Below are 14,971 nucleotides of genomic sequence, written 5' to 3'. Positions count from 1 at the left end.
TGCGGCTGCTGTCCTACTCTCTGCCCTTTGCAGACACAGACATCAGAAACGTGTGTTTCCCCAGCTGCAGACTCAAAGGGCAATGTTGTACCCAAAAGGAAGTAAAATGGAAGCAGTACAGGGTGAGATCAGGGGCAGTAAAGTGACCCCTTGCACATCTGTATAGGGTTCATCTCTCCCCCTTTCCAACCTGTCCCCACAAATTGTCAGGGAGTGTGCACTGTGGCACAATCAGTTTTCACTTCTGTCTGTCCCTGGAGGCTGCATCTCTGAGGTGGCAACCAGTGCTCTGAACCCATGTTGGTATCTAGATTGATCACAGAATCACAGAATGGTTTGGGTTGGAAGGGACCTTAAAGCTCATCTCGTTCCAACCCCTTGCCATGGGCAGGGACACCTTCCACTAGACCAGGTTGCTCCAAGGCTCATCCAGTTTAGCCAAGGAAGGAGTTTATGCTGTTTTTCCAGGAGCACTCACACATGTGTCCACCTCTCTAGCATTCCTAGCTGCAGAGCTTTATGTAAGGGTAGGCAGATCTCAAGCGTGCTGTGACACAACGCCGAGTTACTCTGCCTGTGCACGTTCTTTGTAATTTGCTTTCTGTAATCGTGCAAGCATTAGCCTTAGTGCCTTGTCCATAGCCTATTTTGGATGATATATTTTTGCATTCTCACTGGGATCAGTGTTCATCATTCCTGCTCTTGAACTGTGAGACAGTTTCGTAGGAAGTTATTCAACAGTTGCTGAATTTTATGAGGGATGGTTACAGATTAATTTCAGTTGAAAAGGAGGAAGAGCCTAATGTACTTCTCACTTTGTCTATCTGGCTGCCTATGGAGTTGTGTTATATGTTTCTGACAAAAAATCATGGGCTTTATGCCACCAGCATACAGTCAGTTCATATTAGAATTGTGTCCCCAGTCTAATTTACATGACATTGCAATATATTATGGAGATAATGACTGACTCTGTAGTTAGGATGCCAAATACTTTGTAATGATAGAAATAATTATCTTCTTTTTTTTTTTTTTAATAATTTCTTTTCCCCGACCAGTGGTTTCAGCTGCAGGATGTTGATATTTGCCAGAGAAAATGGCCTGAAGTTATAAATGTGACTTTTCTATATAGAGAGCATCCTTCATTCTCATGAAATGCTTCCAGTTTTCGCTGAGCTGTATCTTGTCAAAAATGATCATTTCCTTTTTTTTTTTTTTTTTTTAGGAAAATCATTTATCCCTTATTAAAATGATACTGTAACTATGGTGTGTGTGGCAAAATCAAGTTCAAAAGTGAGGTAGCACCAGGTTTGTATACTCCAGACAACTTGAGCTTGCAATGCAATGATTTAACATTTAATTCCTGGTGTGCTGAGTGATGAGCCACCTGGATCAGACCTGGCAGTTGTGTTTTGAATCCACCAGCATCGATTTCCTTCTTTTAAGGGTATCATGAGTCAAGGGCTTCTCTGGCTGCTTTTCCTGCATGGGGACAGGACCAGAGAAAATGTCATCTGAGAGAGAAGAAAGGCAGCTTTAGTTTTCTGATTATTTCTGTTTTCTTTGTCAATTGCAGGCCAGAACTGTCATCCCACAAACTTTGCATGGATTACTGCCTCTGCTTTGCATATGTAAAGGACAGTGATGCAGATGGTGTGATAGAAGAGGTAAGAGCTGTGAGAGAAGATGGCTTTAGGTTCCCAGAAGTTGTCTGTTAGCCCTCACCTGCAAGAACATTAGTTTTATGTTTTAGAGTGAAGTCACTGGTCTTATTGGAATGAGACAAATGGACAGAAAGAGGCAGAAGCTAAGTACTTTATATTCAGTTTTATCCACTAGCTGAATGTATGAACAAGACAGATATTTAAAAATAATTAAAACCCCCACATTATACTGGACATTTACCTTTCATGGAACTCTTAAAATATAGGTGTTTGTCTTCAATAGCTTCAAAGCTGTATTGAGTACTGGAGATGAGGTAAAAGCGGTTTCTATTTATGGAGTTTTGAGGTCTCCATTCTGTCCATTATCTCCTCTTCCAATAATGTTCTAATTCTTGTTTATATCATTTTTTGTTGTCATGGAAATGTCTGAAAGCTTTGAATATAGAATGATTATGTGTTTATTGTGGAGAAAAGAAGAAACTGGAAAACAGACTCCAATGTAGAGTTTCATTTTAAATTGATGCACCTTCAACAACTCCAGAGAAAAGTAAATGCAGTATTTTTATTATATCCGGGACAAAGGGTGTTTTGCCTGCTATTATAAATGTGTTTTAGAACAGAAAGTAGCACCTGGTGTATGCTTTCAAAGGTTATGGTTTAGCAACCATCATCTGTGAGGAGCACTGATGAAACAGCGGTAATCCAGCTTAATAATGCAAAACCCAGAATGGGCTCAAATTACTGTACAGTTGTTTATATGGCAGTAGATATCTGCAAGCAGACTTCAAAACAGTGCTGGCTTATTATCAGCAAAGCTGTGCTCTGAGGTCAGTAATTCAGAGGCAGCTGTTTTAGTCTCAGCTTTTTGCCGTGCTTCAGCTCACTGTGTCACCAGGCCACACCCTGGGCATTCCTGTCCCCCTTCATTAGACTCATTCACCAACTGGAGAGAGAACAGGGTCCATTGGTGTAGTCGTTCCAACTCCCCTGCCATGGGCAGGGACATCAGGTTGCTCCAAGCCCCGTCCAACCTGGCCTTGGACACTTCCAGGGATGGGGCAGCCACAGCTTCTCAGGGCAACCTCTGCCAGGGCCTCCCCACCCTCACAGGGAAGAATTGCTCCCCAATCTAACCATGCCCTCTGTCAGCGTGAAGCCATTTCCCCTTGTCCTGTCACTACAAGCCATTGTCCAAAGTCCCCCTTCAGCTCTCTTGTAGCCCACCACAGGCCCCGGAAGATGCTTTTAGGTCTTCCTGAGTCTTCTCTTCTCCAGGCTGAACAAACATCTTCCACTGTAGTTTGGTATGGGTAAAGATCAGGTATTTCCCTACTAAAGAAAAATTCCCAGTGCTTAAATAATTGCTAAAGCCCAGAAACATGAGAAGAACCTAAAAGGAAGTGTTCAGATTTTGTATTATCTGGTCACAAGGTCGTTTTCATACTGCTTCCAGATGCTGTTCACTAACTGAGGTCTGGAAGCCAGTTAGATGGGATTACACAACATGGCATTGCTCAATGGTTTGCAGTTTTGTCCTTTGCATTGCAACCATTTGCGGCATTTAATGGATTGTATCTGATACCAATCAATGTCAGGGAAATTATTTACGACAGGGTTGTTGTGGAAGCCACAGGATAACAAACACCAGTAATCACCGCAAGACTAAATAACTATTTAGTAAAAACATTTTATATAAAAAGCATATAGAAAAATTTACAATATTCACACGTTAATGCAACCCACATCCACAAATAAAAAATTTGCTACATTTGCTATTCAACATAAAATGAGATGAAAGGTATGATTCAGGATACGACATAAACAGAACTTACTATGTTTTTCCAGTCTTCTTCCAACGTGTCCTGTCTTATATTCCTTGATAACGACCCACCAAGATAATATCTGTCAAGCATGCTTTTGGATTATTCCAATGACTATCTGTATTTCCTGTTGTGTTATGCTCTGCATGCACAGACCACAAATATGTACATTTAGGTAACAAAGGAAGGTAAAGCCAGGGAGCATCTCCCCAGTGACAGCAGGCATGGTGTTAATTGAGAGTTAAGGACAGCACATGGAGAAAGAAAATCTGTTTGTATTAGTTTGTCTTAGCCTCAGCTGCAGGTTTGTGGAGTCCCCCATGGACTCCTTCCAGTCCCTTCTAGAAGCCAAGACTCCACATTACACGGATTAGTTCTTTGCCAGGGGGAGGGTTTCTGACTCTAAGCTGCCACCAGTAAATCTGAAATACTTTTTCACAGTTCAAATAAATTTCTATTCAAATAAGTTCCTAAAAAAAAAAAAAGCATGTCTTTAAAAAAATTTAAAAATTATTAATATAGTAAATTTCAAAAAAAAAAACCACCTCAAACCTGACAACATGGGCCAGTCCGGTGCTGAGATTGGAAGGCTCTGTCCATTTGCAAGGAGAACCTACAAAAGTCATTTGTCCAAGGCAGCAGACATACAGGTATGCAGGGAATGGCTCTGTTCTCCCAGCCTTTTCTGGCAGGCAGAAAATTCCTGAATTAAATACTGAAATCAGAAAGAAAACCTCAAAAATATTTTCTGTTCTCTGTCGAAACAGATGATTTCAAAAGGAGGCAAACCAAAGCGTTTCAGTAAATGGTGAAGAATTTCACATATTTGCTTACCACTGAAAACAGTGTGTGTGACACTGTTAAACCAGCAGGCAAAAGTTACAACTCTTCATTTCAGGCTTACAGTGGTGTGCTTCGTTGCCCTAACCCGTCTAAAGGAGGTTATTCCTGACATTCCCTCTTTTGCTACTCCAACAGAGGTATTTAAGTCAACCAACACACCTTCTTTTCTGAATGGCAAAATAAATGCAGGGGCTCGTGTCTATTAATTTCCTATTGTTGACTGAGTAGTAGGATGAACGAGCATCGTTTCTCGTGGGGCCCATGTGCAGGGGCTGCTCGGGGATTTGATTACCAGAACGTGCAGGTGAATGTGAGGGTTCCCACGGCAACCTTGGTGCATTCAAAACAGACAACCAGACCTTCTACTGGCATCACTCTGTTGATGTAAAGTGGCATTTGCACAACTGTCTTCCTTTTCCTCTGCGGTGTTTATTTTTGTTTGGTTGGTTGGTTTTTTTTTTTACTTTTACCTTCTCTTCCCCCCTTTTTTCTCTGAATCTGGGCAAAATGTATTCATGGTGCAAATTGCTGTTGCTCCAGATGCTCTGACAATGCTGCAGATGTGCTGATTACACTAGTAATTTCACACTGTGAATCCAGCCCATAGAACTTGAACTTTCAAATCTTCTTAACATAGTTCTTCTTGAAGAGTTAAGAAATATAGTGGCCATTTAAAAAAAAAAATTGTTTAACGAAACTATGAAAAAATTTCACCCCTCCCAATAAAAAAAACCCAGAACCAAATCATAACAGTATTACTTTAAAAAGCAGCATTTAAGTATGGATAGTTGTGCCTGTTTTCCTAAAAATGTTAGTCATTGGGGTGTGTTATTCTGAATTACATCCTACTAAATAAGGCCAGTACAAATAAACATGGAAGAACCACGTCATGCTTAATTTGTGGCAAATTTCTCATAAAATTCACTATTTACAAAAAAACCACTTTTTTTCCTGGATCAAGTACTTGCTGCCAACAAGTATAACAGCAAGTACATTACTGAACTTACTGGAAGCCTGGTGAAATGTTTGCAGCACAGTAATTAAGTAAATAGGCACTCTTATAATACATTGATCAAGACACAGATTGATTTCAAAAGCTCTTCTGTGCCATTTCAGCAGCTGTTTTTATGTACAACATCCTAAATAAGACAAGACTAATGTGTTTACTCAAGACACGATCCTAAAAAACACTTAAGCAAATACTTAATTTTAAGCATGTGGATACCTTTAGTCAGGCTGTTCATGTGCTTAAAATTAATTAGGTGCTCGAGTGTTTCGTAAGATGAGATGAAGATGTGCAGCTTGATTTTCTGATGGTCTTTAAACTTCTGTAAAACTCGTGTTCAAACAAAAACTTTTTTTTTCCATGGGCACTTGGGAAGCAGTATTTACAAAGGCTCCATACAGGAGCTGAGATATTCAAGACAGGGTCCCACAATGGAGACCACAAGTAAAATCTGATATCCAGTCTCAGCCTTGGGTAACCGGACCTGGAACATCCGCCATCCATCCCACCTGCCGCGGGTGAGCTGCTGTGGAGCATCTCTGCTGGTGGTGAGCGCTTACCTGCCTGGGGCTGTGGCCAAAGGTATCATCTGTGAGGTGTGAAATCCTCTCACACCCCCAGCCTGGTGGGGCAGTGGTGCCTGTGCCTGCACAAATCAGTGCCGCTCACAGCCAGCTGCTGCTGCTCTTCCCGGCTGGCAGGGGAGAGCTCGGCACGCTCGGACCTCGCGATGGGTGAGCTGAGAAAAGGGGAGTCTGCTGTTGCTGGTATTGATAGTTTCTGCTTATTATCCCCTGTTTTACAGAATTTTAAGCTGGTCCTGAATAGGAAAATTGGATCCTTTGGAGGCATGATTTTTGTCTTCTAGCCGATCATAAAGGCTCCAAAAAAACTTGCTTCTTTGTCCATGTCAACTAAGTCGCTGTTACTGACAGACACAAAAATCCTGTCCTCTCTTTTCAGCTGAAACACACCACCTTGGTAGGTGGAATAAAGTCCATATTCCGCCTTCTTAGACCAGCAGCTTGTTCTTGCACTTTTCATGAGCAAAATGGGCTCTGGGTAATTGGTCAGTCTGTAAATGTACTGGACAAGCTGTTTGGGGTTCCTGATTTGTCCCAACACATCTGAATCCTCGTTCTCATTTTCACGGAAGCGAAAGTAAATTTGTGAGTAGATGTAGTAAAAGCCCGTCTGGGGTATCACTAACTCGCCATTTCTCAGCTCCACGTTGTAAAGGAAAGAGTGGGTCTTCCTTGATGATTCCCAGTTTATTTTATGTCCAATTCCCCTTCTGGGCAAGAGATCTACTTGGGGGGGGAGAAAAAAAAAAGAGAGAGAGAAATTTTAACTTAAAAACTAGCTAGTGAAGCCAGGTGTCTGTTGGTTGAGGATAATAATAAGGTAAGGAAACCCGCTCTTCACAATGGTTCATTACGTCCATTCTCACAACAACCTGACAGTCCATAAATAAGCTCTGAGATTTATGTAAGAATTAACATGAACTGTCTTTTTTTTCTTTTTTTTTTGTTTTTCAGTTTTTGTGCCCCCAAATAAGAGAAAAAATGATGTTATTACTTAGTAACAAAGTTAAAATAGCCATTAGTGTCTGATACCCTCTGAAGCTGCAGAAACCCTACCAAGCCCTTCATTAACATGGCCTGAATGTTAAAGCTCTCCTATCACATTTCTAATAGGTCTGTCACCATAGCAGCTGGAACTCCAACTAACAGAAGGAAATGGAAAGAAAGAGGAAAACTTAATATTAGGAAGAAGGACATTTAATTTTTTTTCCCCTAATGAGTGCTCCAAAAGAAAAATCAGGGAGGCACCCAGAGGAAACGGGCTTTCTCCTGTTTCTTGAGACTTAGCAATAAAAAACAATGTCTGGAACACAATGACTTTTTTATGATTTGTTTCCTACTCTTAGTACAAGTATTAAAAACTATATGTAAGCATGAAGCTAGTAATGGGAGAGTAATTTGTGTGTTCTTTGAGGTGTTTTAAAGGTTTTCCCTTACAGCGTGTGGACAGGGAACTCCTCCTGTTGTTGCTGCCCGTCAGATGCGCCGCGACCCTGTGGATGGGGCCACGTGGCTGCTGCTGCCTGTCGGTGTGTGACAGTGCCAGAGTTCTTTCAGCTAAGGGAAGATAAGAAAAGAAAACCCCCCATCAAAAGCAAGAACATTAGAAGCACATCTGTCCCATTTGACCTGATTTTAAGGAATTAGGTATGTCATTTTTTTAACTAAATCATAGAGTGAATGCTATATGTTGGCTAATAAGGCTCAAATTCCTCTTTTGCTCTTGCTCTCCTTGAAATGTCTTTATGTTCTTCTTTTTCTCCTACTCCCACCTTCAAATTACCAAGAGACAAAATAACCCATAGTACTGTGTTTTATGGTTGATTATTCCTACCTTTCACTCTGAACTTCCACTTGTAGGCTGTAATGCTTTTGCCCAGCATCTTTAGAGCTGTACAAGCTTCAGCAGAGCTATTCCTTAACTGATCTCTGCATCCAGCAGCTCTGAGCTGCTTGTTCCAGGAGCTGGGAGACTGGGAAGACTATTTAAATGTCCCCACAACTCCATGGGACTGAGGCCCAGAGGCTGAGTCCTTTGTATCCACCTTGGTTACCTTGCTCCAACCACTTGGACATAATTTTGGCTCCTGAAAATTTACTTCTAAATTATTACTTCTAGTAATAAGTAATCACTTTTTGGTGGCTTGATGTCAGTATAAGATTTTAGCCAGTTTTCTGCACTTAAAAATAATTTGAGTTGCTACACATCAGGTACCACTAGCAGCTTCTTTTAGTCACAGATAATAAAATTATTATACCGTTGATTGCAGATATGTTTTCCTCGAAGCTTTTCGACATCATCTGCCAACACACACACAGAAAAAGAAATTAGTTTATCAGCTGAAGGTGACAGGTGCAGGATAAAGACACTCTTCTTACAAACTCATTAATCAAGTGTATTCTTCATTTGATCAACAAGCAAATTAAGCAAAGCCTATTAATTTCTTGTAATAAAGTATTTCTCCATTTATATGTTTTATGTAATGAAATATATGGGAAAATATTTTCAGGAGAGCTCAGGCATAAAATTATTGGAAAATTTGACCCTCATGCTTCTCTCAAATAAGAAATACTGTGAGCACCAGCTTCCATTTGCAGAACACTTGGTAGTGTGCACTTTTATAGGGTCTTAGCTCTGAGAAATTCATTTTTATAGCTCTACCCATCTACCTAAGCTGTTAGGCAGCACATCTTACTTTGTGCATTCCCCTCCTTTACAACTGTTTGCTGACTGCTGAAACAAACCAGTTTGGTTACAAATGGTGGTGGAGCTGCAGCAAGTGTGGTGATGGTTTGAGATGATTTACCTGGGTGACTTAACACGGGCCCCGTAGTGCCACTTACTAACTATCCTATTATTATTACTATTATCATAATTATAACTGTTGTAATTTATTATCTCTGGCACCCAGGCTACCTTTTTTTTTAAGCAATCAGGGAGCTAGTAGTATATTAGATGTGTAAACGTCCACCAAATAAAACAATGTTTTCTCTATTAAGAAGTTCAGGGACTTCACTGGCAGAACTTCCACCAAAGGAGCCAAGATCTCCGAATACAAATAGAGGATCTGTTTTGGGCTGCAAGATTTGCCAGGTAAGTTTCAGCCAGAAGTGAATTTTTATGGATAAGCTTGTTTATGTGCTGGAGATGGGATTTTAAAAACCATTCCAGAAGATTTTAGCCTTTCTGATTTTTACAGACAGAAGGGTTTTCTTCTCTCTGAATGTGCGCTGGGAAGGTGCTGTGCCTGATCCTGTTGTGCTCACTTGCTCTTTCCCACTACATTACACAGCTCATGACTAGACCATTCCTCAGGCACCTTTGTACCTCCCCCTGTGCTACATTTAATCTCATTTTCTCATCCCAATCTCCCTTTATTTCCAAAAGGGCAGTGACAGCTCTGCTAGCACCATGATCTGCATGGTCAGGTTGAAAAGCAAGCTTGAGTCAAACACTTCCACCCTAATGTATTTCAGACAAGCCCATCTATCACTGAAATCTGCTTAGTAAAAGCTGATTGTCTTTGCTTAATTATTTACTGAATGTAGTGAAACCACTGTTAGGTTGGTTTTTTTTTGTCTTCAGTGCAAGAACTTTGCAGCTGAAGCTGTGGTCTGACTCTTGCTTTGCAATAAAACAATCTGAGAGCCTCCTTTATTCTGCTATTAGGATTCTTTCAGCTGTAATATCATCAAGCACATTGTTCCCGAATACCTTTTTAATTAACTTTCCCAGGTGCCACTTTACTTGCCAGCAGGGATCAGCTTCTCTGTCTTCGCTTTCAATTTCTTCCAAGTTTTGGATGGAATTTCCGATTTCCTCCCCGGTGAGACAAGCGATGCCGCTCTTGGAGTACGTGTCCTGGAGCTGCAGCAGAAGGGGAAGCCAGGATTTTTCACCCATGATGTGTTTGCAGATGTTCAGCTGTGGTATGTCACTATATTCACTATGGTAAGGAACACACTTCCCTTTCTTTAAAGCATTTCCTAGCATGGTGCAAGTAGGACTATATAAACAACATGAGTAATTCATCCTGATTTGATGTATTTAACTATGATGGCATATCTAATATGCAAAAATATACTTACATTATCTCCATGGGCATAAATCTGATATCCAGTGCTCAACTAAATAGGCTTTGTGAAAATTCAATACCCAAATCCCTAATGTTGCAAACTCTTTAGTAGCTCTAGTTCTGTATTAAAAATATTTTTTTTTGCACAAGGGATTTTTCCCCCCACAAATTAATGAGGATGAAATCAAATACTAGACCTTAAAGGCATTTTCTGTGCTCTCTTTTCAGCCAATGCCATTTATAATCCAGACCTTTGCTGTTATATATCCACACCTAACCCTCCCCATATCCAGTCTGGGGCCCCTCCATAACTGCACTTGTCCTAATAGTGCAGAACAAAGTCCAGAAAACTGAAATAACATATGAGTCCAAATATAATTATAATGCTGGGCACTTGTGACACGGACCCATGTCTATATTGTCTAGTCACAGAGAAAACACGCTTATTTACTGACAAAGAGAAATGAGTTTTTAATAGATTGACAAAACTCTGGTTGGCTCCAAGGGAATCTGACTGGGAGAGACGATATCCTAGTGGAAAGCTCTTCCCAAGCTCCCAGCGGATGTGACACACAGGACTCCAGCTGGCGCTGTTGGTTAATGTGGGAGCACAGGACCTGTGCTGGCTCCAGCACCCGGCCCCTGCTTCCCTGGAACTGGGCTCCTGCTGCATCAGCTACAGACTGGTCAGGCTCGTTGAGCCAGCAAAGCACTTCAGGGACTTCGGGAGAAACAGCAACAAACATGCAGAGCATTCAGAGGGAATTCTGGTCTGGTCGCTGCATCTAAATTTCACTTCTGTTGTGTTAAAGAAGCTTGGTTTGGTTTGCTAAACAGATACATTTATTCTACAAGTTTCAGTTGTCCTTGAGACAGGGGTATTGAAAGAAACAAACAGATCTGAGTCACCTCCTCCTTCATACTCCATGCTTTTCCTGTCTGTTAGAAAACAAGGCACTTAGGGAGAGATTTTCCTGCTCCAGGATGAGGAAGAGAAGGAGGATTCACCTCCTTAAAGTCCCACTTTCAGTTTGCAGCAGCAGACTCCACTGAGCTTCAGCCAGTACTTGTATTTTGTAGGCAGCAGAAGGAAAAGGGGCCACGAGTATGAGTGTTTGTGAAGGTTTCTGTGTCTTTGCCAAGGAGTATGATGACATTCTTAAATCATGTTTCAAGAACTCAAAACCATTAATATTATGTGCTCACTGAGGTAAAACTGCACTTAAAACTAAGCTCTCTGACAGATTTAACTATACAAGCTTCAGTAACAAAGTAGTTTGAGTTTTAAAAAAAAGCAAAACGTAAGCAGTTGAGAAGTTACTATTTATTCTCTTGGCGGATCTGTTACAGCCCAGCTCTCAGATTTGCCCTCCCATCTGGAAGCAAACAGTCCTGTGCTTCTGCCTCCTCCTTACCTGCTCACTTTTCCCCCAAACAAGTTTACTATCCTGGCACTGGAACAGTATTTTGCATGCAGTTTGAAATCCTCATGGAATCCAACCTCGCAGCAGCACATTATTACTGCTGTCGTAAGACTCACTCAAATGAGGTTTATCTGTAGTACTGAAGCCTTTGACAACACAAGTCCTGCAGGAATCTTGTCAAGCCTCTCCTATGCTAGGAGTGGTTAGTAGACTGTTTTCGAAGCAGAAGGAAGCCTGAGGATATTGTCCTTGCAGCCCTATATCCTGAAGCATAGTGAACTTTATTGTCTCAGCACTTCCTCCTAAAGCAAAACTGTTCAACAAATGGTTATACTCCTAGTCCTACTCAGGTCACTACAGCTGTAGAGGAAAAACCCTCCAAGTTATTCAGCATGCTTTTTGCAAAGCTAGAAATATCTGCAGTCTGTGCAGCCCCCAGTAATTTGGGGAAGGTGCAGCAATGCAGGTATTGTGAACAACAAAGGGAAGAAAAATGGGCAGACCACAACCTCAGCTTATCTTTTTAGATTTATTCCACATGCATCATGTGGATGTGGGGTAGCAGTCTGTGCTTCCAGATAAGCTTTTTCCTTGTTTATTGTGCACCAAATGGCACATGCAGGATTGTGTGCTTAAGGTACCCCACCTCCAGACCCAGCAACCTTAGCTTTTAGCCCAGCAGAACTTTAGAGTGGGCAGATTCAGCCCTTCACACCAAACGCAGGCTCGTTATTGTTCAGAAACAGTGAGCTGTATTTTAGGCAAGTACCACAAGATGTGGTTGTGTCTCAGGTGTACATGTTTGAATAAAAGGAAGGGAAAGATAAGTGTGGTTACTAATTACTTAGATTGGCAAGCTTGGGAGCAAAGGACTCTGAACTGTATGCATGAAGGAATGAGGATACCTTTATATATTTTTCTTCATTAGCTGCTTTATGTAGCCTGATTTCATAAAGTCAACACATTTCTGTGACTCCTCCATGTGACCAAATATGAGACAGTCACAGCAGGGAAATCTGTTTTATACATTTCCAAAGTATGAGCACTGGCCCATACTGTACAATACTGCACATCCTTTGCCTCACAGAGAACTCTGATGCCTCAGAAGACTCTGCCTATTAAATCTCATGTGAAACAAATGCATATATACCATACATTACTAATAATCATGTAATTAATTATGCATTATTGAATGCACAGTAACTTACATTTCTGCAATGCTTTCTGAAGTTGTGTATGTGCAGAACACTTACCAGCGGTTAGTTTTACCTTTGTGCCAGGAAGAGCAACATACTGATACAGCAGAGCAGTAAATTTTGGGTAAGAATCTCATGGAAATCCCAAGTACTAGTGGGTCCATGGAAAGCAGGGCCACACGTACAAAAGGGACTATTAACTATCCTGGGACTGTCAACTAAATGTAACTTTCTTGGAGTGTACATGGTCTCTTGCAAGAAGAGTTAAGCAGCCAGGAGAAGAAAGAGCTAAGCAGCACGGAGAGGAAAGAGTTAAGCAGCAACTAGCAGGCCTGAAGGGTGGCTGCAAGGAGACCAAAGCATCTAGACTATACAATTGCTATTTTACAAGTTATTCCAGGGAATTCAGTGGTGTTTGCTGTCTGGTGCAGTTCCTTTAGCATTAGTCACTGCCTTAGAACTATGTATCGTCCTACAGGATGCGTCTAAAAGGCACCTCAGCTTTCCTCAACCCTTTCCCCCTGTGCCTGTCCGACTTTCCAGCCCTCCCAGCGCTCCGGGCGCTCCTGCAGCGCCGGCGGGCAGCGCAGAGCGGTGAGACGGCGAATTTGCGCGCTAATGAAAAACACATTTGCCTCTTCGCTGAAAAAAATGCATAACTTTGCTGTTTGGTTGGTTGGTTGGTTTGGCTTTTTGTTTCTTTTTTTTTTTTTTTAAGGCAAGAAAACTTTGCAGCCGTTGTTGCTTTGAACTGCCTTCCCCGCGCACGCCCACGGCGGGTCCAGACAAAGGAGCTGGCGAGGGGAGCGGAGCTCTTTATCTGCGGGGAGCGGGGTGGGGGGTAAACCCAGGCCCAGGGGGAGGCTCAACCCTTGGGGGACCCAGCCCCAGCCCAGGGGGGGCTCAGCCCACGGGGGGCTCAGCCCCCGGCCGCGGATGCCGCTCGCATCGCCCACCGCCCATACGAGCCCGCGGCCCCCCGGGGGTCGGTCCGTCCTGCGGGGACAGAAGGGGGAGCGCGGGGTCCCCCCACGCCGCAGTTCCCCCGCACCGACCTGTTTGAGCTCGCTGGTGAAGTAGAGGAAGGTGACGGCCACGCAGGCGGATTGCAGGAGCACGGCGGCCACCACCACGGCCCCGCAGGTCAGCGCGGGGCTGGGCCCGCCCGGCGCCAGCATCGCGGGGCTCGCTCGGGATGGGGGAGCGGGGCCGGGCCGGGCTGGGGGCTCGGGGCTCACGCTGCTGTCCTGGGATGGAGTGAAGCCCCCGCCAGTGCCCGGCGCTCATCCCGCCCCGCCGGGGGATGGACGGGGCGGAGCGGGGCGGGCGGGACCCTCCCCTCACCTCCCTCCCGTCCCCGTTTTCCCTCCGCCCCGCCGGGACGGGCGGGCGCGGGCGCTCCCCCATCGCCCTGAAGTGCGGGGTCGTTGCTAAGATGTGGGGGGTAATTACTCAGCCGTCACGCTGCAGAGCATTTGTGAGCGCTCACCACCAGGGAATGATGGAAACCGCAGTTTTTAGGACGTTAAGGCTCTTGGTTAAGAGCACGGAGAGGCCCAGAGTTGTGCTATAAGATCATAGAGTCACAGATTGGTTTGGGTTGGAAGGGACCTTAAAGATCGTCTCGTTCCAACCCTCCGTGCCGTGGGCAGGGACACCTTTCGCTTTTCCAGTTGCTCCAAGCCCTGTTCAACCTGGCCTTGGACACTTCCAAGTTCTGAAGGGCTGCATTCAGATCTCCCCCAGAGCCTTCTCTTCTCCAGCTGAACCACCTCACTTCTCTCAGCCTTTCTCCGTAGAAGACATGCTCCAGCCCTTTGAGCATCTTCTGGATTCGCTCCAACAGGTCCTTGTCCTTTGTGTGCTGTCCTTATCCGTGTCCTATCTGCTGCAGCTTCTCCTGTAGAGCTGGTACCTCACAGAAAGGTGCCTGGGAGCTGATGACCTGTACCTGTGCCATGAGCTCCAGCCCATCGCTTCTGCTCCCCAGCCATGACATGCCTGATGTCACAGGACATGGATGCCAGCTACATTTTGGGCTTTCTTTATCTGAAGGTACTTTGGGGTTTGTTTGGTAGTTTTTTCAAACCTCCAAGGCTTCTTCCTGCAAGTTTTTCTCCAAACTGCTGTACCCAGGTAGCAGCTTTCCAAAGACATGTCCGTGCTTTAGAATGTGTCCACTGGTTTTCAGTGAGGTTTTGACACCTTCACCTTACACAGACTGGATTATAAACAACTCCGTAAGCTGATGCTTTTAAATCAGCACAGGTAGCATCAGTATGGTCTGCTGACTGTGCAGCCCTGGAAAACGGGAATTTCAAATCCAAGTACAGAGATAGTTCACTTTCACAATGTTGCTGC

At 43.5% G+C, this 14,971-nt stretch overlaps 1 protein-coding gene across 2 annotated transcripts; it reads right to left on the bottom strand.

Moving 5' to 3' along the window:
* Positions 1-3,332: 3,332 nt before the first annotated feature.
* TNFSF10 (TNF superfamily member 10) lies at positions 3,333-13,827 on the bottom strand. Of its 2 annotated transcripts, none has more exons than XM_027891328.1 (5): positions 13,666-13,827; positions 9,630-9,782; positions 8,173-8,215; positions 7,352-7,471; positions 3,333-6,640 (listed from the first exon to the last, which is right to left on the bottom strand). In XM_027891328.1, the coding sequence occupies exons 1-5, from the start codon at positions 13,786-13,788 to the stop codon at positions 6,195-6,197; spliced, it is 885 nt and encodes a 294-aa protein (XP_027747129.1). In that variant the 5' UTR covers positions 13,789-13,827; the 3' UTR covers positions 3,333-6,194. The 2 variants fall into 2 exon arrangements, with proteins under 2 accessions (XP_027747129.1, XP_027747130.1); XM_027891329.1 differs by having other exon boundaries at positions 3,333-6,637.
* Positions 13,828-14,971: the final 1,144 nt, after the last annotated feature.

This window comes from Empidonax traillii, unplaced genomic scaffold (genome assembly GCF_003031625.1).
Source record: "Empidonax traillii isolate 1590-97213 ecotype Southwest subspecies unplaced genomic scaffold, ASM303162v1 scaffold319:size813200, whole genome shotgun sequence".
NCBI lineage: Eukaryota > Metazoa > Chordata > Aves > Passeriformes > Tyrannidae > Empidonax > Empidonax traillii.
The sequence above is the reverse complement of the archived record's forward strand: the minus strand, read 5'-3'. Positions and strand labels throughout refer to the sequence as shown.